A 12,306-nucleotide genomic window follows, 5' to 3' on the forward strand; every position below is an offset into this window, starting at 1 on the left:
TCCTCCTACATTTCCCCTCCTGGAGTGTTTTTTACTGTTAAATATCTTCTCTTAAATAGCACCACCAACCTTTGTGAAGAAGCTGAGTGATCTCACTGTTGTAGCTGGGGAGTCGATTGAACTGCAGGCTGCAGTTGAAGGATCACAGCCCATTTCTGTTCTGTGGTTAAAAGAGAAAGGGGAGATCATTAGAGAAAGTGAAAATCTTTGGATTTCCTATTCAGAAAACATTGCAACTATGCGGATTGGAAACACAGAACCAGCCAATGCTGGGAAATATGTTTGTCAGATAAAAAATGATGCTGGAGTTCAGGAGTGCTTTGCCACACTTACAGTGCTTGGTGGGTAATGTGGTATAAAAAATATAATATGTTTTTATGGTGCTAATTACTATTGCATTGTTGTTTTTTAAAATGCTGTGACTTGCGTCTCATTGCAGAACCTGCAATCATTGTAGAGAAGCCAGGCCCTGTGAAAGTTACAGCTGGAGACTCTTGTACTCTGGAATGCACAGTAGACGGCACACCAGAGCTTACTGCTAGATGGTTTAAGGATGGGAATGAATTGTCTACTGACCATAAATATAAAATCAGCTTCTTCAACAAAGTATCTGGGCTTAAGATCCTCAATACAGGACTAGAAGATAGTGGAGAATATACTTTTGAGGTGAAAAACAGTGTTGGTAAAAGCAGCTGCACAGCTTCAGTGCATGTTTCAGGTTAGTTGACTACTCATTTTGAGTCACATCTGATCCAAATTTCTTTTATAATGCCTTTAGATAGCATACTGTTTCCCATGATTAGCAGTCTGGGGGACTCACTGCTTGTATAATCTTTGAGTGCTTGGCACTCCACTGTCACAAGCATCAGGAACAGATGCCTACCTAGCATCTGAGGGGCAGGAGTTATAGCAAGGGTTTGATTTCTTCAACTTTAATCCATTTGTCTTTTCCAGACAACTGGTGCAATATTGTTTCATATGAAAAAGAACTGCAAAAAGCAAAGGTATTCCTGAAGTTGATTCCTTAACCATCAACTATTTTTCAGCGTTTTACACAAGCAGGAGCAGATTGCTAATGCAGATACATCAAAATAAATGGGTTTCATTATGCACTGAGAACCCTCTGTATTTTAAACTCCTGTACTGAAAGGTTTTTGTTGTTGTTGTTGTTTGTTTTATGTTTAAACAACTGCAGATCGTATTATACCTCCTTCTTTCACAAGAAAACTGAAAGAAACGTATGGTCAACTGGGTTCTTCTGCTGTACTGGAGTGCAAAGTTTATGGGTCACCACCTATTCTTGTTTCCTGGTTTCATGATGGACAAGAGATTACCAGTGGAGACAAGTATCAGGCTACCCTTACAGACAACACTTGTTCTCTGAAAGTGAATCTACTTCAGGAATCTGATATGGGAACTTATCTGTGCTCAGCTACTAATGTAGCTGGATCTGATGAATGCAGCGCATTTTTGAGTGTTAGAGGTCAGTATCAATAAGAAGCCAGAGCTGGATGACTCAAATTTGTTTTCAAAAAGACTTAATTTTTGGTTTTGTTATATATTTCTGATTATTATGCTCTTCATCAGAAGCTGAATGTACTTCTTCTCTGTTTTATTTATATGCTTAGAACCACCATCTTTCATGAAGAAACCTGAACCGCTGAATGTTTTCTCTGGGACAAACATAACATTTACGAGTATCATCAAAGGCTCCCCTCCATTGGAAGTTAAATGGTTTAGAGGTAGTGTTGAGCTAGTACCAGGGCACAAATGTAGTATAACCTTGCAAGACTCACTTGCAGAGCTGGAGCTGTTTGATGTACACCCACTTCAGAGTGGAGACTACACCTGCCAAGTCTCTAATGAGGCAGGGAAGATTTCTTGCACAACACATCTTTTTGTCAAAGGTTTGTCCAGACTACTGTTTCTTATGCTTCTTTAAAAAAAAAAAAAAAATCCTGGCTTTATTTAATTTATCTTTTTGTATTGTTCATTATAGAACCAGCAAAATTTGTGAAGAAGGTGAATGATTTAAGTGTAGAGAAAGGGAAAAATTTACTCCTGGAATGCACATATACAGGTACTCCACCAATTTCAGTAACATGGAAGAAAAATGGAGTAATATTAAAACACTCTGAAAAGTGTAGCATCACCACTACAGAAACATCTGCCATACTGGAAATCCCTAGTAGCAAACTAGAAGATCAAGGGCAATATTCTTGTCATATTGAAAATGACTCTGGACAAGATAATTGTCACAGTGCAATCACAATACTAGGTGCGTCATCAAGCCACCATTATTTCATCAAGTGTTATTTCAACTACTTGTGGTCATTGTGCAATACTTTTTTTGTGCTGTTTGTTCTTCAGAACCACCTTATTTCATTACACCCTTGGAGCCAGTGCAGGTGACTGTTGGGGATTCAGCATCCTTACAGTGCCGGGTTGCTGGAACACCAGAAATGATTGTGTCGTGGTACAAAGGCGATACAAAACTGAGGGGAACGGCTACTGTGAAAATGCACTTTAAGAACCAAGTTGCCACTCTGGTTTTCAGCCAGGTGGACAGTAGTGACAGTGGGGAGTACATCTGCAAAGTAGAAAACAGTGTTGGAGAGGCTGCTTCATCATCTTTGCTCACAGTTCAAGGTGAATCATTCTTTCCTAAGAATTAGGAAAATGGCCTATGTTTGGCCTTCAGTATGTTTGTTCTTTCAAATACAAAGATTGTCTTTTAATTTTTAAAAGCTCTATTCTTTTCTGACCAGTAAGATAACCCGTGGTAATGTGTTCTATTAACAAAGGTCTAACAGTAAATCTAACTTAAATATATCTCTTACTGACCACATTTCTTCTGTAGTGATAGAAGCTTCTGCATCTTCATTGCCCGTTTAGGATATTGCTTTGACTGTTTCTGCAGTTCAAGAGTCCTGAGATCATAAACTAGCTAGTCAGTCCTGAGGGTTAAATAGTCTCACTGGGTGTAAACAAGGGCGGAATGGTTATATATTTTCTTGTATCCATATGCACCGTGTTCTTTTCACTTGAGCTCCCAAATTAAATGATGTACATTTAAATGTAACATTTTTTAATAAGTTAAAAGCAAAAATCCATCATACTCTACAGTACTGATGAGTACAACAATAGGTGCATAGCTTTTGAAAGACCTCATGGTACAATACCTGTTTTCTTACAGAGCGTAAACTTCCTCCTTCTTTTACCCAAAAAGTAAGAGATGTTCATGAAACCATTGGCTTACCAGTTACGTTTGATTGTGGCATTGCTGGTTCAGAACCTATTGAAGTATCTTGGTTTAAAGACGGTGTACATGTAAAAGAGGACTACAATGTTCACACAACCTTCATAGATAATGTAGCAACTCTGCAGATTTTGAAGACGGACAGGAGCCTTATTGGGCAATATACCTGCACAGCAACCAATGCTATTGGAACTGCTTCTTCTAGTGGCAGGCTTGTCCTTACAGGTTGGTGGACTGTGAAACATTCAATGGAAGTATCTTAAAACTTGCTTTTACTTTATACGTGTATTAAATATTATACAAATAATATTTATTTTGAAAATATTTAAAGCAAATTGTGATGTTAAAGTGATGCTTTTTAATTTCTTTCACTCTTTAGAAGGGAAGACTCCTCCATTCTTTGACACTCCAATTACATCTTTGGATGGTATCATTGGAGAAAGTGCTGACTTTGAGTGTCACATTTCTGGAACACAGCCTATTAGAGTCACATGGGCAAAAGATAACCAGGAGATTAGAACAGGAGGAAACTATCAAGTCAGTTATGTAGAAAATACAGCCCATTTGACCATCTTGAGAGTTGACAGGGAAGATTCTGGAAAGTATACGTGCTATGCTAGCAATGAAGTTGGAAAGGATTCTTGCACAGCTCAACTGAATGTTAAAGGTACTGAACAGATAATACATTGTGTGTAATTTTTCTTTTAATTGTAAAGGAAGTTGGCATTATTGCTGCAAGAAAAGTTTGAGAAAAAACTTTAAACATAACTTTTGAGGTATAGCTCAAAAATATCTATCTGGATGGTATAATACACATGGATCTTTAAAGAGAAATTGAAAGGACCATTAACAATGAAAGAAAGGATATTTTCTTCAGCCTAATTTCTTTATAGCCTTTGTGTTCTACAGGCCTATTTCTTCCTTGATAACTCATCAAAAAATCTTGTGTTTTTAAAGACTTAGATCAATCATCAATCAATCAAATAAATGTGTTTTTTTCCTGTCGTTTTTCACAAATAAGAAAATCCACTAACACAGTGACTGTACAAGTAAGACACTTGCCATTGATCTTGGAGTATTTTCACTAAAACAAACAAACAAACAAAAATCCTGTTTAAATGACAGCAACTATTGATTCCCCAATGTTGTGTTTTTTTTCTTCAAACACTTTCCTTAGATTTTTTTATTTCAGCTTTGGCGCATATGTTCTTTTTTCACAGAACGAAAAACTCCACCTACTTTTACTAAGAAATTGTCTGAAGCAGTAGAAGAAACAGAAGGGAATGAACTTAAACTTGAGGGCCGTGTTGCTGGCTCTCAACCTTTGACTGTTGCTTGGTATAAAAACAATCAGGAAGTTCACTCAAGTCCTCATTGTGAAATATCATTCAAAAACAATACCTTACTTTTGCATATTAAGAGTGTAGAGCAATCAGATGCTGGTTTATATACCTGTAAAGTGTCCAATGAAGCAGGAAGCGTGTTGTGTACATCTTCTGTTGTTATCAGAGGTTAGTAGAAATCATGCTTTTCTTTACTTCTTGATTTTCTTTCTGTGTTAGCTGCAAATAGCTTCTGTCTTATGGCTTTGTACAGCCAGTAAACTAATTGTGTTGTGCTTAATTGTTTTTGTTTGCCTTAATATTAATAATTTGTACTGAGATGGACATGATAAAACTGGGTTAAACCACAAAATCAATAAATTATTTTGATTTTGTGATTTAAATTTGTGTGTGTGTAGGAGCTTCTTTTTCAGTACTTGCTATGACTGATTTGGAGTAAACATTGAAATCTGAAATCTTTAATGTGATGTTTTTTTCTTCTTTTTTATTTTGCCTTTTTAAATTTTATTTATTTGTTTATTGAAAAGCAGTTTTTCTGTGCAATTACAACTAAGCTTGGGCAGCTTTGATGATGTGTTGTGGCAGCATGGCACATCATCCTAATACTATTGTAGGAGATTGCATATTTGATTCTCTACAGGTGTCTGTGTAGTTTTGCAGCCTAATAAGTGTTTTAGTTATTCTAATATTTTTGCATGCTACTGTCCTTATTTTGTGGAGAAAACGTGTTATATAAAACATTTCTTGCATGTTTGCATACAAAACATATACTGTCTTGTTATTAATTCTATTTTCTAAAACTGACTCATATTCTCAGACTTACGCTTATCCTTGTTCATTGCTTTCCTATGTCTTAAGAACCACATGTGTTTCTTTTTCTCCTATGCTCTTCATATTTTCCTTCCTTGAATCATAGAATTATTAAGGTTGGAAAAGACCTCCAAGACCATCTGATCCAACTATCCCCGTACCACCAATATTACCCACTAAACTATGTCCATAAGCACCAGATCCAACCTTTCCCTAAACACCCCTTGGGACGGTGACTCCACCACCTCCCTAGGCAATCCATTCCAATACCTGACTACTCTTTCTGAGAAGAAATTTCTTATTTCCAACCAACCTGAACCTCCCATGGTGCAACTTGAGTCCATTCCCTATAGTCCTATCGCAAGTTATCTATGAGAAGAGGCTAACCCCCAGCTCTGCACACCTTCCTTTCAGATAGTACATAGAGAGCAATAAGGTCTCCCCTGAGCCTCCTCTTCTCCAGACTAAACGATGCCAGTTTCCTCAGCCACTCCTCAGAGGACTCGTGTTCCAGGCCCTTCACCAGCTTCACAGCCCTTTCTCTGGACATGCTCTAGAGCATCAATGTCTTTCTTGTAGTGAGAGGCCCAAAACTGAATGCAGTTCTCAAGGTGTAGCCTCACCAGAGCTGACTACAGAGGGATGATCACCTCCCTGGTCCTCCTGGTCACACTATCCCTGGTACAAGCCAGGACCCCATTGGCCTTCTTGGCCACCTGGGCACACCGCCGGCTCATGTTCAGGCAAGCATCGACCAGCACCTCCAGGTCCTTTTCCTCCACACAGCTTTCCAGCCACTCTGGACCCAGCCTGTAGAGTTGCATGGGGTTGTTGTGACCAAAGTGCAGGACCTGAGACTTAGGCATATTGAACCTCTTCCCATTGGCCTCTGTCCGTCAATCCAACTTGTCCAGGTCCCTCTGCAGGGCCTTTCTACCCTCTGGCAGATCAACACTTCCCTGTAACTTGGTGTTGTCTGCAAACTTACTGAGAGTACACTCAAGTACCTCATCCAAATCATCAATAAAGATATTAAAGAGGATAAAGAGAATTCACTGAAGCACTTTCACCTTCCAGAACCTAAAAAGCCTCCACGTTTTGACCAGCCCCTTCAGCCAGCAACAGCAGAGGAAGGTGGTAACATACAGCTCCGCTGCCATGTCCAAGGATCACAGCCAATCCGGATTCAGTGGCTGAAGGCAGGAAGAGAAATAAGAGCTTCAGACAGATGCAACTTCAGCTTTGCTAATGGAGTAGCTCTTCTGGAACTTGCTGCAGTTACCAAATCTGATTCAGGAGAATATGTGTGCAAAGCTTCAAATATGGCTGGCACTGACACTTGCAGATCTAAAGTGACTGTTAAAGGTACAGTAACATGAACAAAATCAAGGATTGTGATGGAAATTTAAAACTCCATCCTACTTCATTTTGTGTGGAACAAAGACACTAACATTGTAATAGCAAGCAATTAGTATCTTTTATTTCTTTTCAAAACTGTAGAAAACAGTACATTTAACAATAATTTATATATAAATAGAAACATAAACAATGGAATATCACTGTCAAATCAATAGCATATTCTTACCAACAAGATTAAGAATTTAGTTCCTATAGCTAATCACAGAATTTAAGAAAAATGCAATTAAGTGAAAATTACTTGTGTCTGCATATTTTATGGGAATAGTGGTGTTTATTTAAGAAAGTACAAAAATAATTTTATTGATAGTGTGGCCTTAGAGGTTAGCTGTTTCAAAACTATTACAGCTTCAACACGTTTTGGACTTTTAGCTAGAAGTAAATGTTGCTGAAGCATGAGAGCTTCCATGTAGAGTCTTGTATTTTTGCATTCAAGATATGCAGGTTCAGTAATATGTAGAAGCAGCATCTTTTTCACTACATGGGTGGCAGCAGAGCTAAGAACTAGTCGAAAGAAAAAAAAAAAAAAAAGGAAAAAAAAATAACAGATCAGTATTACAAAAAGTTCAAATAACTCTGAGGGTGAGATTTCCAGAAGCAGAAAAGAGAACACCTCACTAAAAAAAATGACTAATTTTAGAAAATTCTTATTTGTATGAATTTGCATATCTATGCAGAATAAAAATGACCTGACTGATGTTAGTGGAAAGCATAACATGTCCTACAATGCTCAGTTTCATTTGCAATGTAAAATACAAGTTACTTAAAATATGAAAATATTTTACATTTTTTTGTATTTCACATAATATTTTGTTTCATCTTGTAACTCATTCCTTTTCACGCAGGTAATTTTGGAGATTTTCAAAAGCCATCTGGACATGGTCCTGGGCAAACAGCTTTAGGTGTCTCTGCTTGAGTGGTTGGAAAATATGACCTTCAGAGGTCCCTTCCAACCTCATCCATTCTGTGATTCTGATAAAACAGTCTGTTTAATTATTTGACTCCTTTTATTTATTTATTTTAGAAAAAACAACAGCTGCACCAGCAGCTAAGAAAGCAGAAGTGGAGGGAAAACTTTATTTTGTGTCAGAGCCTCAGAGTATCAAAGTCATGGAAAGTAAGAACTCTTTTTCAAAAAATTATATGTCTTCTATTTGTCTATACCTGTTGCTTGAGATTATGTCCTGTTGTCATAGAAACATCTGCAAAGACTTATTTTCCTCATTTGCATATTTCCGTAGAGACTGTTGCAACATTTATTGCAAAAGTTGGAGGAGAGCCAATTCCAAATGTTAAGTGGATGAAAGGGAAATGGAGACAACTCAACCAGGGAGGTCGTATTTTCATCCAGCAGAGAGGAGATGAAGCCAAACTAGAAATAAAGGACACAACAAAAACGGATTCTGGCATGTACAAATGTGTAGCTTTTAACCAACATGGGGAAATTGAGAGGAGTGTCAACCTACAAGTTGAAGAAAGGAAGCAAGAAGTCATTGAAGGGGATGTCAGGGGGAAACTAAAAAGGTATATGCAAAGATTTTACAATTACTTTGCAATCAACACAGAAAAGCTTTCTGATTAAATGTCTCAGATCAAGATATAATATTTTGATATTCATGATAAAAGTATAACTGTGTACTTAAAATAGAAGCACCTAACTAGGTTACACTAAAGGAGTGCACTACAGTAGTTCTGTGTTGATTCATTTTTTCATTGACCATCTTTCTAGAAATGAAGTATTGTATATTTAACTTATGTCATTGATTTGAATAGAACTCCAACAAAAAGAAAGGAAGATGAGGAAGATCAAACTATTGATATCTTGGAACTTCTCAAAAATGTTGATCCTAAAGAATATGAGAAATACGCTCGCATGTATGGAATTACAGATTTCCGTGGCCTCCTGCAAGCCTTTGAGTTACTAAAGCAAACCCGAGAGGAAGAAAGCCATAGATTGGTAAGATACAGTGTGACTACAGCATTGGCTTTAAGAGTAACACAGCCCCTGTGAACAGACTTGGTGTCCATGATGTGATATTACTGTGTGAACAGGATTTTCTGGTATCTGTTTAGATCTTTTAGTTCTCAAATTCTTGCATGCTCAAACTGAAAAAGAAGGAATGGCCCTTCTGGCCAGGTATGTTGTCTTGACAACTTGGTTGCTATTTTTTAAGATGAGAAGATAGGCTAGATACAGTATGGCTACAGCAAGCGCAAGAACTAGTTTTATGTTAGATAAAAATGACAGCTTGACATTTAAGATCCTTTAATCTTTAAGTACATTCTGTCTTATTACAGGAAATTGAGCTTACAGAAAAGGCTCAAAGAGAAGAACAGGAGTTCGATGAACTTGTATCATTTATTCAGCAACGACTATCACAGACAGAGGTAACTTATTTTTGTCCTGATTTGTGAAATATTCAAACCCATAACAGGGAACTTGAAACTAATTTAAATTAATATTTTTCAGCCTATTACTCTGGTCAGAGACATTGAAAATCAGACGGTTTTAACAGATGAGGATGCTATCTTTGAATGTGAAATTAAAATTAACTATCCAGAAATTAAACTTTCATGGTACAAAGGAACACAGAAACTGGACTCCAGTGACAAATATGAAATTAGAATTGAAGGTGATCGCCACATACTTAGGATCAAGAACTGCCAGCTTGAAGATCAGGGAAATTTCAGAATAGTGTGTGGACCACACATTGCCAGTGCTAGGCTAACTGTGATTGGTAAGTCTACTTTTGAACTAAGTATCTGAATTCTTTGATTATTCTATTGTCTGATGTCTGCTAAAAAATATATATATTTTAACATGTTAATAGAACCTGCAGTTGAACGGCATCTTCATGACACTACTTTCAAGGAAGGAAACATATGCACGCTCTCTTGTCAGTTTTCTATACCAAATGCCAAGTCTCAGTGGTATAGAAATGGGAGGCCCATTAAGATAGGAGGGAGATACTCAACACAAGTCTCCGACAAAGTACACAAACTCATCATCAAGGATGTTAGAACAGAAGACCAGGGACAGTATACCTGCAAGCTTGAGAATCTAGAAACAACTGCAGATCTGGCCATTGAAGGTTTGTAAAAAGATGTAGAATCTCTTTATTACATTAGTGGTAAAGAGTTGCTGGATGTTCCATTAACAGAACAATTGAAAATAAAATAGATTTCTTAAAGAAATATCCTTGAACTTGGAAATGGATTAAACAAGAAATTTTCTTGTTCTCTCTTTGAACAATATGTGACATATTCATGTAAGTTAGTATTTTTAACTAAATCATCATTACTAATGGCCCCTTGCTCTCAAATTGTTTGTCATACTTTCTTTTAACTTCTTTTATCCTATTACTCTCCTATTTTCCTCATATTTCCTCTTTTTCCTTAATTGTTCTTTACCTTCGCTTGATTTCCCTAATGGCTTCTCTTGTATATTTTCTGTACAACAATCTTATGTTTTTATTCTTACATCTTCTAATCTTCATTCTTATGTATAATACTTCATAGTAGATGGATTTCCTTTTCTCTTATTTGTTATTACATCTCATTATAGTGTAGCTATTTTTATGAAAACAGTGAGAAGGGATTAGGTAAACTAAATGACCTGATCTTAGTTAATAACAGATATTTTTTTGTTGTCCCTAAAACAGCTGAACCAATTCAGTTCACAAAGAGCATACAGAATATTGTAGTGAGTGAACACCAATCTGCAACCTTCGAGTGTGAGGTGTCTTTTGATGATGCAGTTGTGACTTGGTATAAAGGCCCCATTGAACTGAAAGAGAGTCCTAAGTACAGCTTCAGAAGTGAAGGTCGTTGTCATTATATGACTATTCACAATGTTACTGCAGAAGATGAAGGTAAAAAATCATGGCATATTTTGGCCAATGCCATTCTTTTCCGTGATTTTATGTTCTTTTTTTCTAATGATACAAGCATATAAATATGAAAATTTGTGTCTGGTGCAGGTGTATATTCTGTAATTGCTCGTCTTGAACCAAGGGGAGAAGCAAGAAGCACTGCAGAGCTCTATCTGGTAACCAAAGGTTAGTGAATTTTCTAAACAAATTTATGATCCTAGCTACATACAAATTTGTGAGTTTGAAACATGATTCTGGAAAAACAAATAGTTCTAAAAGAAATGTATTACTCTTTTGCAGAAATCAAACTGGAGCTGAAGCCACCAGGTAAAGATAATGCACAAGATTACCACAAGATCATGTCTGTTATCTGTCATAGATATATTGCATTGTTCTGCTTTATCCTTTTCCCCTGGCTATAGAAAGTGAAACCTACAGTCTGAAAAAATATTCCTCAGCCGTGCATATGAGGAACTATTTATTCTTATACATAGTGGAAATGACTACTTTGATAACTCTGAAAGCAGTGATTATTTTTGTGTCTGGGTCTTATTTTGTTCTGGTTGTGTCTGGTCTTATTTTGTACAATATGGGAAGCCACATTCTATAAAACAAGTGTATTTTTATTTAAATGACTGAGGAACAATGAAGAGGTACCAATGAATACATTCAACATCATCTGCACAGCTGAACAGTTAAACAAGGAAGAAAAATGGGTAGCAATCATCTCCTTATGATATATAATGACCTTCCTTTCTGAATGTTCTTAAGAAAGAGCCTACTCCAAAATGACGCAAATCTATCTATCTATAAATAAAATGAAACAGTGCAAAGTTGGCCAGATAAAAAGATTAATTCAAGTAATTATCTATACATGAGCTTGCTTATGCTTGAGGAGCAAGTTACAATAATTGTGTGCTAAAATATAAACAAATAAAGGCCCATGAACTAATCTTGGGGATAGCAAATTCAGATCTGTATTTTTGATTCAGTTAAACATTTTGACTTTCCAGATGTTCCTGATGCCAAGGTTGCAGTTCCACCTCAAAAACCAGCTGAAGGTAGGATAAAAAATGAACAAAAAAATACTTGTTGCATAGTGCTTTTTTATATCATCACTGAAGCAGCAGTCATAGGTACCTCAGAGAAAAATCTTAGACAGCTCCAGTGATAAAATCTAGTTGATTCTTCCTGTAGAAATGTTATAAGAGCAAGCATTGGTGTGAATAGACTTCTTTTGCAGCATCAAAGATATAAATTATACACAGAAAAAATGAAGGTATGTCTCTTAAAAAGAAAAAAAAATGCCCATCATTCCAGCTTGTTTTTCCGTCAGTCTGCTGTTAACTCCACTTTCCCTTTATTTCTGTTTTCCTGTTATAATCATTCTTCATTTTTACCATATAAATATCTTTTAAGCAAACTCTCTGAACTGTGATTTTGAAAAATAAAATAAAATTTAACAATAATCATAAATGGAAAATAAACGACAGTCTTTTGAAGACAGAATAAACAGTTTGCATGTGTATTGTCAGTGGACTTCTCTACCCAGGCTCTGTTATTCTTCTACAGACTACAAATATTAAAAATGTTTCTGCTAGATTCA

The 12,306-nt window shown here is 36.5% G+C and overlaps 1 protein-coding gene across 1 annotated transcript in view; it reads left to right on the forward strand.

Annotated features, from left to right (window-relative positions):
- LOC116490632 (titin-like) overlaps positions 1–12,306 on the forward strand; it is a 244,166-nt gene that overhangs the window by 76,348 nt on the left and 155,512 nt on the right. Inside the window, 20 exon segments of the mRNA XM_032190013.1 lie at positions 60–341; positions 440–718; positions 1,196–1,483; positions 1,629–1,907; positions 2,000–2,278; positions 2,371–2,649; positions 3,197–3,484; positions 3,639–3,926; positions 4,480–4,770; positions 6,490–6,777; positions 7,853–7,945; positions 8,070–8,352; positions 8,602–8,785; positions 9,127–9,216; positions 9,299–9,566; positions 9,660–9,920; positions 10,491–10,700; positions 10,809–10,886; positions 11,001–11,027; positions 11,714–11,761. Of these exon segments, the coding sequence (XP_032045904.1) occupies positions 60–341; positions 440–718; positions 1,196–1,483; positions 1,629–1,907; positions 2,000–2,278; positions 2,371–2,649; positions 3,197–3,484; positions 3,639–3,926; positions 4,480–4,770; positions 6,490–6,777; positions 7,853–7,945; positions 8,070–8,352; positions 8,602–8,785; positions 9,127–9,216; positions 9,299–9,566; positions 9,660–9,920; positions 10,491–10,700; positions 10,809–10,886; positions 11,001–11,027; positions 11,714–11,761 (4,383 nt within the window).

The sequence above is a fragment of the Aythya fuligula genome, chromosome 6 (genome assembly GCF_009819795.1).
Source record: "Aythya fuligula isolate bAytFul2 chromosome 6, bAytFul2.pri, whole genome shotgun sequence".
Classification (NCBI taxonomy): domain Eukaryota; kingdom Metazoa; phylum Chordata; class Aves; order Anseriformes; family Anatidae; genus Aythya; species Aythya fuligula.